This window comes from Mya arenaria, chromosome 3 (assembly GCF_026914265.1).
Source record: "Mya arenaria isolate MELC-2E11 chromosome 3, ASM2691426v1".
NCBI lineage: Eukaryota > Metazoa > Mollusca > Bivalvia > Myida > Myidae > Mya > Mya arenaria.
In genome coordinates this window covers 49,810,274-49,824,983 of record NC_069124.1, presented here as the reverse complement: position 1 = coordinate 49,824,983, position 14,710 = coordinate 49,810,274, and the positions used below count along the sequence as shown (strand labels likewise).

The 14,710-nt window shown below is 33.8% G+C and overlaps 2 protein-coding genes across 3 annotated transcripts in view; one reads left to right on the top strand and one right to left on the bottom strand.

The window, feature by feature from the left end:
* Window positions 1–323: 323 nt before the first annotated feature.
* LOC128228822 (heparan-sulfate 6-O-sulfotransferase 1-like) lies at window positions 324–2,771 on the bottom strand. Its single transcript, XM_052940324.1, has 2 exons — window positions 1,731–2,771; window positions 324–1,562 (listed from the first exon to the last, which is right to left on the bottom strand). Exons 1-2 carry the CDS (start codon window positions 2,417–2,419, stop codon window positions 998–1,000), a joined length of 1,254 nt encoding a protein of 417 aa, XP_052796284.1. The 5' UTR covers window positions 2,420–2,771; the 3' UTR covers window positions 324–997.
* Window positions 2,772–13,599: 10,828 nt separating this feature from the next.
* The window catches only part of LOC128229394 (phosphoribosylformylglycinamidine synthase-like), a 39,830-nt gene continuing 38,719 nt past the window's right edge, over window positions 13,600–14,710 (top strand). The window contains exons 1-2 of one of the 2 annotated variants that reach the window (XM_052941295.1): window positions 13,600–13,679; window positions 14,547–14,696. In XM_052941295.1, the coding sequence (XP_052797255.1) occupies window positions 13,664–13,679; window positions 14,547–14,696 (166 nt within the window). In that variant the 5' untranslated portion in view covers window positions 13,600–13,663. The remainder of the gene's footprint in view (window positions 13,680–14,546; window positions 14,697–14,710) is intronic. The other variant, XM_052941296.1, reaches the window with a different exon arrangement.

The following is a 14,710-nucleotide window of genomic DNA, read 5'->3' as shown; positions in this document are numbered from 1 at the left end:
GACTTTACAGAAGGTGGAATTTGGTTTAAAGTGATGGCTAATTAATTGCTAAGATTTATATAACATAGTGAAAATAAATGTAACGAATCGATGGCTACATTATTTTGATGTGAATACAATCTCTTACTGTGGGAAAATGTGTGCAATAGAACGTCGAATATGTTTTTGAAAGTTGTTATAAAAGCATATATACTTCCTATATGACAAAATGTGTTAACAAATAAATTTCTACATATACCATTATATTGTTACCATTTATTTGAAAATAGAAGAAACTATATTGATCATGAATGTCTTATACACTCGTGTTAAGGATTATTTTCTATGTTAATGGTAACATTTATAGCGTAGGCACCTTAATAAGAAAGTTTTGTTAATCTTATACTGAACTTCTTAAATTATAATGGGCTTTAATCTGTAATAAAAATCATAAATAGATTGCTAAAAGTGTGTTAAACAATGTTGACTTTTCTATTTTCACTAAACCATGTATAATTGTTTTATACATCCAGTTTCGGTAAAATGATATGACTATTTTTATTTACAAAATATTAATCAACAATACTAATATACCAACACGAATTGCCTGTTTCTTTAATCATTTATTGTTTGCCTAGCTACCTACAGCCAACCAGAGCTGCTAATACCGTTTAATTATAGTGTAAAAACACATGAAGCCAATCATGGCCCGACATAACGTTTGATGTTTATCGAACACTGAACAACCAACCCAGAATGATGTGGTCGTTATATCACACACGCACGCACAAACACACGCACGAAACATGCACACCCACACCCACCGCGTATAGTTTTAAGGAATTAAAACATGTCAACATATCGTAAAACTTAAGTTGTGCTAGCATATGTATATAGTTAAGGAATTGAAACATAACAGCGTATTCTAAATCTTATTTTTCTGCTAACATGTGTATATAGTTGTATGTTGAATACATGTTTAGGCGTAAAAACCAAGTATAAGCATACACAATGGATTCTACTTTCTGGTCAGCCTATAGTTAAATAAGTCTTGTGCAAAGAGATAGATGTGAAAATCTAATTCTGCAAGTTGGATCATTTTAAGGAATTGCTTTTCAGTGATTTGTAGTTTTGCTGTGCGAGATAGCTTCTGTTTATCTTTGGTTTTGAACTTAATACCAAATGCTTTTTGAAAAAGCAAATCTGACTCATCTGGACGCTCCATCAGACTGAAATGCTTCATATTGAATATGTTTTGCTGAGCCGACTCCACCCACTCCTCTGCACGCACGTGTTTCCAGTGTTCGCTGTGATAGTTGCTGTAGCACTGCGTTTGTACGAGGTCGGCTAACATCCGGGTCATTCTGTTGGTTGCAAGATTGAACGGACAATCCATGAACTCGCTGAAAGACACGCCCTGCCAGTTCTTCGTTAGAAAGCAAGGTCGGATATCATCCCAGTAAGGTTTATCATAGTCTTTGCATCCAAGCGTAGCACCCTCCCAGTGACTTGTGGTTGATTGATGATGGAACTCACTTAGGTAGCGATCCAAAGGATCTCTCAGTTGGGTGATGTAGAAATACCTGGAAAACAAGCATAATGTATGTAGACACATCAGGGTATGGGTGATCATGAGCGTACGTTGTATATGTGACGGAATTATTTACTGGGAGAACCGGAATGATTCACTGAATATAACAGATTGGTCCACGAAGTGTAACGGAATATGTAAAAGACGTGAACATCGGTACCTGCGAGGTCTGCTTTTCCCTTCTCGTGTGTCCATCATGTGGTCAATACACCTGTGCATTTGTGTCCAGTCAGCATGCGTCCCACACGCTCGTTCAGTAAACGCACGGGTAACGAACCAAATGTGACCTTGCGGATTCAGACATTTACTTGAACCATTTTTTGAACGACAAGTAAACGGCAAGTCAAGCTCCTCACCGAATCTAGCATTGATGTGAGTCCCACCTGTCTTTTGCAGGTGAAGAAATACTATAACATCATTTTGTATGTCGTAAACACGACTACCATTGACCATGTCGAAGCTAACATTGAAGGTGAATGTATCTCCGAAAAAGTAACGTTTAAGAACATCCTTAGTTTTGGGATGATAATAATTTTGACTAAGAAACGTTTCCTTCAACTGAGACTTATATTTCACCAATTCACGCAGCTCATCGATCGTGTAAGTTCTTTCCAGTCCTGTATCTGGTTCAAAAGTCCCTATAACGTCGGCAGGTTTTTTAGTATCGAAACAGCCCTTTTCTTTACAGTTTAATTGTATTTTTTCCTTTAATTCATTGTAACTAGTTTCTCTAAAATTGCTGTTTTGACATTGACACTCTTTCACTGACAATATATGAAACGACAAAATAAATGTTAGTCCAGTTAGAGTTACAAGTAGAGTCACATTTAACTGATGCTTGTATTTCATTGTCAAATAATAGCAATCGGTCTCTATTTCCTGAATATTCCAGCTGAATTCCTGCACATTTTTTATATTTTTAAATAATTAATCTATCAAGATGACTACGATATTTATGTACAAAATCCAACCACTTTAAGATATCACTTGCATGAATACTTTTTCATGTATGAATAATCTAGATACATTTTCTGTACCATTGTAGTTCAAACAACATAAAACACGAATTTAGCATAAGTATGCTCATAAGTCGCTCTATAAGTTTGGTTTACGTTATATAGTGATTCACTGTCAAATGTTTTAAATTCAACTAGATAAAAACATTTTTATCGCTTCATTTCCTTCTTTAACCTTTAATACAACTCCATCGCTTCATTTTCTTCTTAAACAGTTCATTGGTGTTTGGTTAATGGACTAAAAAGGTCCAGTATGATGATACGAACCGTGACTTTGAAGTAAAGATTAGAAATTAAGCTTAACCATTCATACCAGTGAGCGACTAGTAAACTATTGATAAAGCTTAAACGGGAGCTTGAAGTCAAAAACTATTTAATATATGTCATCATATATGTATTATAATAAAGAAAATTTATATTGTTTAATTCAAAAACAGAAATCAATTAAATATTTTTGTGGCAAAATATGTGTTAATAACCTGTACGATCCACTTCAATTACTTCATTAACTATTTATTTAATTGTATTAATTACAGATAGGAGTAAGATTAATAGCATATTTGAGAAAATGAGTTGGTTACCTTTAGACAAAATATTTGAATAATAATAATAATAATAATAATAATAATAATAATAATAATAATAATAATAATAATAATAATAATATAATTTCGGTGCTGTGTAATCATTTAAGAAAGACCTAATATGGTAAAATGTATGAATTTGATGGTATAATTTAATAGTTGTAATAGCAAATCAACTGTTGTACATTTATTCAAATTCTTGTTACAGATAACTGATACTAAATGGCAGTATTTAAGTTTTAATTTGTTAAAAGTTGTTAAAAGCACCAATCATCATGCACTAAACAGCTTTTTTATGAAGTAATCACAATATTGCAATAGATTAACATTCTCTACATTCCATAATTAAACTTGATCTTTCTAAATAGTAACTCGAATGATGACGATGAAAACATGCATGAAGTGTTGTTAATGTTGTATATATTAATTTGTATGACAAGATGCTTTGTTGCAAAAATGTAAAAATAAATACCTGTTCTGGTCTTTTCAGTTCTGTTTCATCATTAAAATGTCTAAAAAAACATTATTATAAGCAACACAAATGAACAAGTAAAGAAATAAAAAAGAGGGATGAATTTTGTTTGTTCCCCCCAGCGGTGCGAGCCTACACTACTAGTTTTCTCGGACATATGTGAACTTCTTCATTCTTCATTGAATTAACTTTAAATTCCGCCGTGTTCATAACTGTGTCAGTCGGGCTTTAAATCAGTGCCAGTTATTAGAAACAATAGATACCTGTTGTATGTGACTATAAAGTCGTTTTTCTATAAATCGATCAAAGATGTGTATTCGATTTCTGAAATACAGGAGAAAATGGTTTCTGATTGCAATACAAAGTTGATTTCCAGATGTTAAAACGTATGTACGTATCTATACGCTTTCAATGAAATCTCAATTAAATGCCATTCATATAAATAAACTTATATGTACCATAAATTTCGCCAAATGAACAAAATATACGGTACGTTGCGGAATGGTATTTTCTAAAATAACCAGCGACTGGAAAACTAGCCTTAGGGAAAGCTTTAAACGTATGGTAGTTTTCATGGGAACACACAAAATCAAACACCACATGATATAACTTTTGTTTTCATTATAAAATACAACAACATTTTTGTAATATTTCAAAACGAATCACAAACCATGAATAAAACACGAATAACAATTTTTATAATAACCACTGGTACAACCAGGTACAAAACCCAATTCTCGCTCTATAAGAGGCGCTCTACTTTATTGGAGGCGCATATAAATGTCCCAAACGCTAGAGACCTATATAACTGTCAGGGTTCATAATTATTTGGAGTATTTTTTGCCTAACAATATAAATGTCAAGTGTTGTTTATCATTGTAACGGAAATGATGGATTGAGCTTATCAAAACCGCACAGTATGTTTTGATATATTTGATTGTGTTTAAGAAAACAGAGATCAAGTTTGACCTACGGGATTGTTCGGTATGTTCTTCAGTGCCGTAGCTACACGGAGGCTGCCTCGGTGTTTTTTTGGGGCACATAACAATTTTTATAGCCTTAAAAATAACTCTTTTCGACATTCTTCATTTGCCTCAATGTACACAAACCATCAAGGCGGAATGTCTATATTTGAAAAAAAAAGAACTGAATATTAGATATAATATAATAAACTCTACAAACTACGGTACCATACCCGGCCGTTTAATGTTGACTTATTGATTATGTAACATTTAGTTAGGAAGCCGGATATCACGAAGCAATAATGGTTGAACATTTGGAACAAGGGAACCTTGATCTCCAAAAATGGCACGGTAAAGGATTTGATGGGGCTGCAACCATGAGTGGGCACGTGTCTGGTGTTCAAGCGAGAATAACAAATCTATTTCCCGAAGCAAAGTAGTTCACTGTGCTAGCCACTGTCTAAATTTAGTTATAGTTTCATCGTGCACCAAAGTACCCGAAATAAGAAACTTTATGAACGCATTCAAGGAACTATAATATAGTTCTTTGACTAAAGATGTGTCTGATCTGTTAGCTGGTTTGACTGAAGAAGAAGAACACGAAACTCTACTTTACGACGTGTCAAAGCGACAGTCTTTGCCAACACTGTCGGACACACGTTGGCTACCACGTGTTGACTCAATTAATACGCTAATTGTAAATTATGACAAGATATACGATGCGCTACAACCAATGATTGATGAATCTTCAGGTCAATCTGCACATGATGCAACAACTTATATGCACGCTATGCAGCAAACCATTGTTGTTGCTGTACTTACAGAGTACACGCTGGGGTTTGTTCGACCGCTGTCTGTCAGCCTTCAGGGAAAGTCGTGTAACCTTTTAAAGATTCATACTGAGGCACAAAACATCATTGAAATTCTCCAAAATATTAGAAATGTGGATATGTCTGACAAATTGTATAATCGCGCAGTTAGTATTGCTGCATCTATTAAGTTGTGCCGTCAAAGCCAAGAACAGTTGGCCGACAGAGACACCGTGCAAATTAATTTATAGTCGGATAAAGCCAGTGTCCAAGACCATTACAGATTGAAGTATTACTTTTCATTCCTCGACCACGTGATTTCACACATGAAGACACGATTCCCTGCTGAACTGGAAGGCGCACTTCCAGTGCAGCTGTCGGGCTCGTCCCTGTAGTTGCATTTTATTAACTACGTGTATAAGGTTACTTTATTAAATAATTATTAAAATCATTGGAAATTTGAAACTAGTTTTAACAACACATCTCATTTTTATGGGTGAAGAAACTTTCTTTACCTATATATCTCCAATACGGATACCGTCGAAGAACTTGTTGCTGATTTTCCAAATGTTGATGTAAAGGCATTATCTAGATAACTGCATTACTATGTTAAGTTAAAACATGAAAAACCTATTGGCACAGATCAAGCAGCAAATACATGCATTAAGTCAACATGTTAAATGTGACATTATGCCATGTTGAGTTGCAAACTGGTGTTTTACCAGACTTTTGGCGTGTTGGTGTTATACGCACAATCTATAAAAACAAAAGGGACATGTTGTCACCTGAAATTACAGACCAAATGCATTTATTTGATTCAGTATTAAATAAGATACTTACATATATTCTTGAAGAAAATTAACCGCTTAAAACAATATACTGGCTTTAGTATAAAAATAGTGTACTATAGATAGTTCATATTTATCTCGCATTTGCTGACAGAATATTGTAAGCACAAGGAAACAAAAACAAAATGCGTTTATTGACTTTAGAAGAACCTTTGATTCCATATGGAGAACAAGCCTTCGTTTAAAACTCATAAAATGTAATATCAATGGTAGATTGTTAACTGTCAATCATGCATTTTTTATATAAAAACATGTATGTTGATGAATAACAATAATACCGACTATTTCCAGTGACGGTTTTAGACAAGGGGAAGTTTTATCTCGTGTTGAGCAAATTTACGAAGATTTTATCAGATATTCAATCAAAAAGCATTTGAATTTTTTTTAGGTTTTTATACAAAATGAATATGTTTTTGTGCCAAAAATAGTCAACACTTCCATATATCAACAATGCCGTGTGGCTATGTGGTGGAAGCAGCTATTTTAAGAAAGAAAATTGCATTTGTAACCAGATAATAAATTTAATCCACTATTTTCAACAGTTTATCAAATATCGTTTTTATTTAAAAATATATCATCAAGAAAACACAAGACATTGTTGATTGGGCAGTCTGGAGCAAGTTTACACATACTTATAATGTCGACAGAATTTTCCGAAAAAAATGCATATTCAAAGATGGACCACTCTGGATGTCATTCATCGTAGGTCTCGCGGCACTTTTGGTACGAATTAACTCCTTTAGCGATTATCCCATTAATAGGTGGAGGCAAAACGCCCCCATTGGCTACAAAATTTTGTCACACATGGGGATGTGACGGGGTGAAGCCATAATGCACCTATTATTAGGCGCGGACAGACCTTTATAAACTCTTTAATTTGCTATTGAATGATTTGGCTGTAAAAAATTAAGCTGCAGATAGAGGTTTCTCCCACCTCAGTTAATTAGATCCAAAAATTTGACCATACTAAATATTCAAATCTTGCCCACGGGCAAAGATAAAACAAGTACCCGTATGGAACTCCTTTTTTATTGTCATCACACAATTACCTCCCAATTACCTGCCAGCATCATGGAAACCTTGTCTTGTTGCAATATTTAGAATCCTTATCAATTATTTCTCGCTTCAAATGACATCATAAAGAAGTTTTCACGCTCCATTTAAGAAATAATGCTGCACTCTACTCAGAACTATTTTCAAGTACGATTTGACTGTTAACATAATCTGAATCACTGCGCGCATATCCATGACAACCACGAAATATCACAAATCTATACGGATTAACTTTCACTACACATAAAAGAGTTCGAACGAAAAAAATCAATTTTACTTCTTTTGTTTAACTGAGGTGGGAGAAAAAGCATCTACCATAGCCGCTCGTGTAAGATAGGTTCATCCCAACCCTCGCGCAGAGTTTCCGCAAACACCCTACGCTCGGTTTGGGATGAACCTATCTTACACTCTCGGCCATGGAAGATACTTAAAATCTGAATTGGTAATGCGAAAGTGTGTATATTGGTGTGTGCATATGACATAGTGTTCATCGATAGCAAAGAATAAGGACGATCTTTAATATATGTTAGATATTTTAATAATAACATGGCTATAAAACCCTTAAAAAGCAACAGTATTCATTTTAGACCCCATTCTGTACCCAGAATTTCATATAATTTCACATGTGAGGAAAACAATTTCACAGTGGTTGCCAACTATACTTACCTGGGTTTATTAATGGGTGCATTTCTAGGCTTTACTCTTACAGCAAAATCAGATGCACAGAGTGCTGGCAGGGCTCTTGGTCTTCCGAGTTCATATGGGAGTATACCTTATAGCGTATTTACTAAACTTTATGACAGCACAGTGTGGTCTGTTATAATCATATTCAGGTAAAAACGTAGTAGTCTTAATCGAATGGCTAGTTAGTTAATGATAAAAATCAATTTCTGTTGTAATGTGAGTAGTAATAGATTAAGGGGGAGGACGCAATGTCGTTTCATGCAAACATTAAGTGGGAAAAATGTTTCATGACAAACAAAATGTTGGATTTAGATGAAAAGTACTGATTCAAGTACCAACTTTTGCCTGGTAAGTGGATTTTTTTCTTTTAATTTATGCGTCCATTATGTGGCAAAATACATATTCTTCGATCGACATCTTAGTTTGTTATCATAACTTTAAAGATGATAAAGTTATTGAACATATCGTGGCCTAGGAGGTAATATTTACAAACGAACGTGTTGATTTTATCCACATTTTTTCTCGACAAATATGGCATATTTGTGCATATTGTAACTCTGCTTGCATGTTTACATTCCTATTTTCCAAACTCCATGGTTATTACTCAAACAGATAGCTCTGTAAACGAAATTGCGTATATAAAAGACAAAATTTAAAAAGATGGACAGTTCGTGCTTGGTTCAAAGATTTCCGCAGCATATTTCGCACAGATTGAAAACTTGTGACACGCATTCCGAGTCAACTACATAACTGTCTAACAAAATGATGGTACCAAATTACAGGTGAAATTGGGCGCTGAAACATGATCGATGTTACGAAATTTAATTGTGTTATTATGGAGAGAAAATAAGCAAAAATACATACCGTCACACTGGGCGCTGTCATTTTTAATACTTGGTATCAAAACAATGCACCACGTGATTACCGCCTCTGTTACTCAAACAAACTCCTGCACAATTGTTTATCCTTCAGAAGGTTATTATATAAAGGATGCAAACAATTTATGGAAATATGACGAATATAATAAGTAAAACGTATGTTTTAGCGAAAATAGGAAAGAAACAAAAGTACAGTAGAGTGGATTGGGTGGGCGAACTAGAACCTGTTTAATTTCTGTATAAATATTTGAACGTGTTTGAAAATGGACCTGTTGGATCCAGGACTTAACGACTGGTCACCAAAATTCAGAGAAGGGGTGCACATTTCTAAGATGTTTTCAAGAAGCTGCAGTCGGGGGGCAGTGAAACATATAAATAAAAATAAAGATGGCTGTTTTCTACATCATGACGTATGATACAGTGCGAACTATCAACAACGTTTTAGCATAGAAATCAGCAGCTGGGGCACTACAATCCGTGCGAAGTCGCGTATGAGGCACTTGGACGGTTCTATGGTGCAATCGAGTCTGCTATTTTGAATCGTTGAGGGGGACGTTTAAACCTTTTCTCGTCCTTAATGGTGCATTTAGGGCGTATTTCATTACCCTTTACTCGTACATAATGAAATAAAAAGTAAACTGTGCGATTTTAGGGGGAGCGGACGCACCCACCGAACCGCTAGTGATAATTTTATAAATGGAAATGTTTTAATGCAAATTCAATTCAAATGAAAACATCAATTTCATTACAATTACTCATGTATCTTATTGTCTTAAAGCTAAGCCTCCCTAACTCTCCATAAATGAAGTCATTTTGTGTCGTCTTTTTTACACCGAGAAGACGTTTATAGAATTGTAAATGAACTCGTTCAACTTGATTGCCTTGAGCAAATCCCCAAACTTCCCCAGCATAATTTAAAATAGGCGCAACAAGTTTGTCAAAAAAAAACAAGTCTATGTTTAACTGATATGCTAGTAAATTTATAAAGATATTTGTTCATTTGAAATATCGCTTTAAATGCTTGACCAGCTAATGTTTTTTTAGCATCAGAAAACGATCCTCCATTGCTAAACACAATGCCAAGGTAAGGAAACTTGTTTGTAATTTCTATTTCAACATTGGTGTAATAAAACTTCATATCCCCCTTAATCGTCCACCCTTATGAAATATCATAATTTTAGTTTTATTAGTATTTACTACGAGTGTCCATCTATTACAATATTCAAACAAAGCATCTAAGCTTAACTGTAGTTTATTTTCAGAATTTGCAAATAATACTATATCATCAGCATATAAAATCAGAAATATTTTAAACATATTAACATCTATGCCATCTAGGCCTTTGTGTATAAAAACATCTTCTAAATCATTTAAAAACATAGAAAATAGGAAGGGCGACAAACTTTCGCCTTGCCGTACACCTAACCTACAGTCAACGCCTTCTCCTAGTAAATTATTATGTTTAACTTTCGATTTGACAGTATATATTTAATATCTTACCTCTTATTCCAAGTTTAATTAGTTTGTACCAAAGATTATCTAGCTCTTGCAATATAATCAAAAGCTTTTGTGTAGTCTATAAAAGCACAATATAAACGTTTACCTTGGTTTAACATATGATTAATAATACCATGTAAGACAAAAATGTTGTCAACAGTTCCCATATTTGACCTGAAACCTGCCTGTGCTTCGATATACACATTGTATAGTTCTGCCCAATCAGTCAACTTATTGTTTAATATCCGCGTAAATAATTTACCATTGGTGCTCAACAATGTTATCCCTCGATAATTATTTTTATCATTAACATTTCCCTTTTTATGTAATGGTATAATAAAACCCTCAGACCATGTCTTTGGGAAATATCCAATATCAAACAACTTATTAAAAAGTGTAAGTAGATGCGGTAACAATACAGACTTTCCATGGATGAAAAATTCATTTATATGCATATCTGGTCCACCACTTTTATTTGTGTTTAATTGTGAAATAGCCTTTATCAAACAATTAGAGGTTATCGGTGTATTTAATTCATTGAACATAACATCGAATTCATTCTTCTCATATCTATCTATGAAATCAACAACATCCTCATCGATCGAGAAAAAAGGGTCATTGGGGTTATTTACCGTTTTAAAATACCGTTCAAACGTGTCTAATGATATATTGGTGGCTTTTATATTAGCACAGCCTTTTAACATATTCCAATATGACTTTGCATTTTTAAACCGCGATTCATTTAACTTTTTTGTTTGCAATTTATCATAAGAAAGCTTATTTCTACGACTGCACATTTGATATCGAGATCTTGCATTTACCATATTTAATCTATTTTCTTCGGAGTTGTAATGTCTAAAAGTATTTAATGTGCTATAAAATAGTCTCCTATTCTCATAGCAATCTTCATTGAACCAAGGCTGGTCATTGCTAGAGCTATATTCAACAGTGTCCGACTGAATAAAACATTTACGCATAAATGGTTGTGCCGAATTATGTATAATATCAGAAAACTCAGAAATACAAGAGTCCAAATCTTGGGCTGTTGTAGCATGTGAACAGTGTCATAAAATATAATGTTTATATGTGTTTGTCATAGGGCTGAATGTGAATTCATCATGTAACATTCAGTAAGCAAATATTTATTTAAGGAAATATGTGCATATATGCATTTTGTTTTTCATTACTTAATATTTTTGTGTTGCTCTTTGTATGTATTGTGCATTTTTTTATAATTCTCGTTTCAAAAAAAATAAAAATGATGAAATACACATGTAGACTTTAGATTTCGATATTTGTGTATTTACCCAGTCGATTTAAGAATTCATTATAATCTCATTTCAGTTAAAACACCTATATTTTCGATTTCGATTTAGGTGTACTTACCGAGTTTATATTACAATGATTTATATTGTTGGTGTTTGTAACAAACAAACAAACAGTTTATTTGCTAGAAGGCCACCAGCCCATGCACACATCACACAAGACATACATGAAAACTACTTGTGCAAATTAGTGAGCATGGATAAAATGGATAAAATAATAGTATCTGTCAAAACATAGAAAAAGTACATTTTGATACATTGACATTGCTAACTGATATATACAATCGATAAACTAACAGACAAAACTTGTAACAAGTATGTAATGTTTATTCCTGGAAAAGTGAATTTTTCTTTTCAAAAGCTGAGTATAAATAGTGTGCAGTTTTTTTCACAACATGTTCAATATTACAAGACATCAATACATTAAACTTAATTATATTTGGGTTCTCATAATATTTTCTTTCTATATATTCTTGTCTAATAGTATCATACAAAGGACACACCAAAAGAAAATGATATTCTGTCTCTACAACATCTTTACAATGAGGACAAAACTTTAACTGTCTTTCAACATTCGTATAACGGCCACGTTCAATTGCTAGCGTATGAGCTGAAGCTCGAAAACGAGCATACGTTCCGAAATTTCCTAACACAATTAAAATTGACATACGCTTCAGTTGCAATTTGGCACTATTTATACAACTGCTACGCCATGACTGAACATATTGATCTTTAAGTCATTGTAAGTATGTTGCCATAAAGCATTTTCTATTGGAAATACACTGGGCTTCCCAAACATAACCAAAGCCATTTGAAAATAAATGTTTTCTTAAGTGGGTTACCCAATTCACATAACCAACAGTATCCAAATATTTCAAAATCGCATAACATGTGTACACATATCTATGTTTTGGCATACTTAAATTGTTTAACCAATAGCATATAACTCGCTTACAAGAAAAAAATATACAACGGGAATCGACCACAGTCTCCTAAAATTGGAGCATTACATGTAAATAGAGGTACAGAAAGAAACCTTTTACAGGCATAGGTGTGCACTCTTTCGACACCTTCATGTCTATGTAATCCCCAAATTTCGGACCCGTACAGTAATAGAGGTACAACTTTTGCTTTAACAATTTTGAAATAACTATGTTTTTGTAAAGGCATTTAAACATACAGGGAATTTAATAATGATACAAGAACCCGTTTGCCTTTAATAGCCATGCTGTCGGCCATTTTATTCAGTGACAGAGTAGAAGTAAAATGGACCCCAACATAGTTAAAACCGTTTACACATTCAATTTTTCATTGTTATAATACCAATGTTCGTATCTAGAAAGACAACCGCCATTTTTAAAAACAACAATCTTTGTTTTGTTAACATTAACAGTTAGTTTCCAATTTTCACAATATTCATACAACAGGTTAAGCTGCGATTGTAGCCCTACACAAATTAATAGTATCAGACATAAGGTGTTTGTACTGTGCTGGATGATGTGCAACATTTGTATGTCGTTGATAGTATTTTTCATTTTATGTTTATTTTAAAAAAAATCATTTTCAACATAAAAATTCACCTTATCTCAGTTGTAACATGCACATAAATTGTGATAAAGCTGCTTAATATTGATTTTGAAATAAATATTTATAATGTTACTCGTGCTGTCATGTGTTCACATCACCGAGTTGAATTGAGAGAGCTGTTTTTCACACCATTTTAAGTGCACTTTTGTCTTATTTAACGACCACATTTGCACGTTCTTAACACCTGTAAAATCCTCCTTAAAAGAATGACTTTGAAGTGGTACGATACTGTAGTGGTACGAAGTCTCCAACATCCCGGGTCCCTGGTCCCGGCAGATAAAATTCTCTATTAACAAAAGCTCTTCAAATAGAGGCGACGAAGCGTTTCTTGCGCGAAATTTAGTAAACAATTGTAGCTAACTTTTCGTAACTTTTTGCATGGTTTTCGAATATCGTGAGTAAGGAGTTGACTTTAAAAATGTTGATTAAAACCATGCCTCTAAAACAATAAGAGATTGACGCATGTACTCATTCCAGCCTACTCAGTGTACCCACTTGCTGTTTCATAAATGAAATGGCACATGTCATCAAATGATTGCAGATTGATCTCAAGTGATTGCCCCATTCCCCAATGCTAATGCCAATGCCAATGGCTCAAAGTTTGAAAAAAAGTGTTTTTATTGACAATAAATTTGTTTAAACAATTATCATAGTCATTGTTCATCATTCACACCACAAATTAATCATTATTAAATTATGCAATGTCAAAATTTGAACTAGCCACAATAATGCGCATTTAAGGAACTTTTAACATTTCTCATATATTTTTAACATATATTAGTCGACTTGTGGCGTTAACGCCACAAGTCGACTGATTCATACCAATGTAAAATATATTCTTAGACTGTCACTCCGCAATATTATACACTATATTGTTAAATAAAAGCGCTATTATTACACATATATTATTTTTAGCCCAACGCTAATATTACACATTCATTATTTTTAGCACAAACTTTTCCCTTATTACACTAGTGTTTCATGAAACACTTATTCAGATTGGCTTCTGTCAACATAGAATCACCTTTCTGGAACGATCTAGCAGGTGTGTGTTATCTGGCCACTCGATATACTTAATGCTGGGATCTGTCATTCTTGGCTAGCAAAACAACAAGTGGCATATGGATGCGAAGAGTCATAATTCAAGAGTCATTACTCAAGATTCGCTTGTATTCAGAGAATTTCCAATTCCATATTTGAACCCTGGTGTTACAGTAGATCTGTGTTATTTTATAGATCTTTATATATATGTATATTTCAGAAAAAAGAACAATGACAGTACTGCAATATTTTAAGCAGCCTGGGCTAAGTCGAGGGGCGCAGATTTCAGCCAAAACTAAAATCTGTGCTACCAACCCCCATTTTGACAGTCTGCACACAGAGCAGTGCTTTTACATTGAGTGCCAAGAAGGTATTTTAAGTAAA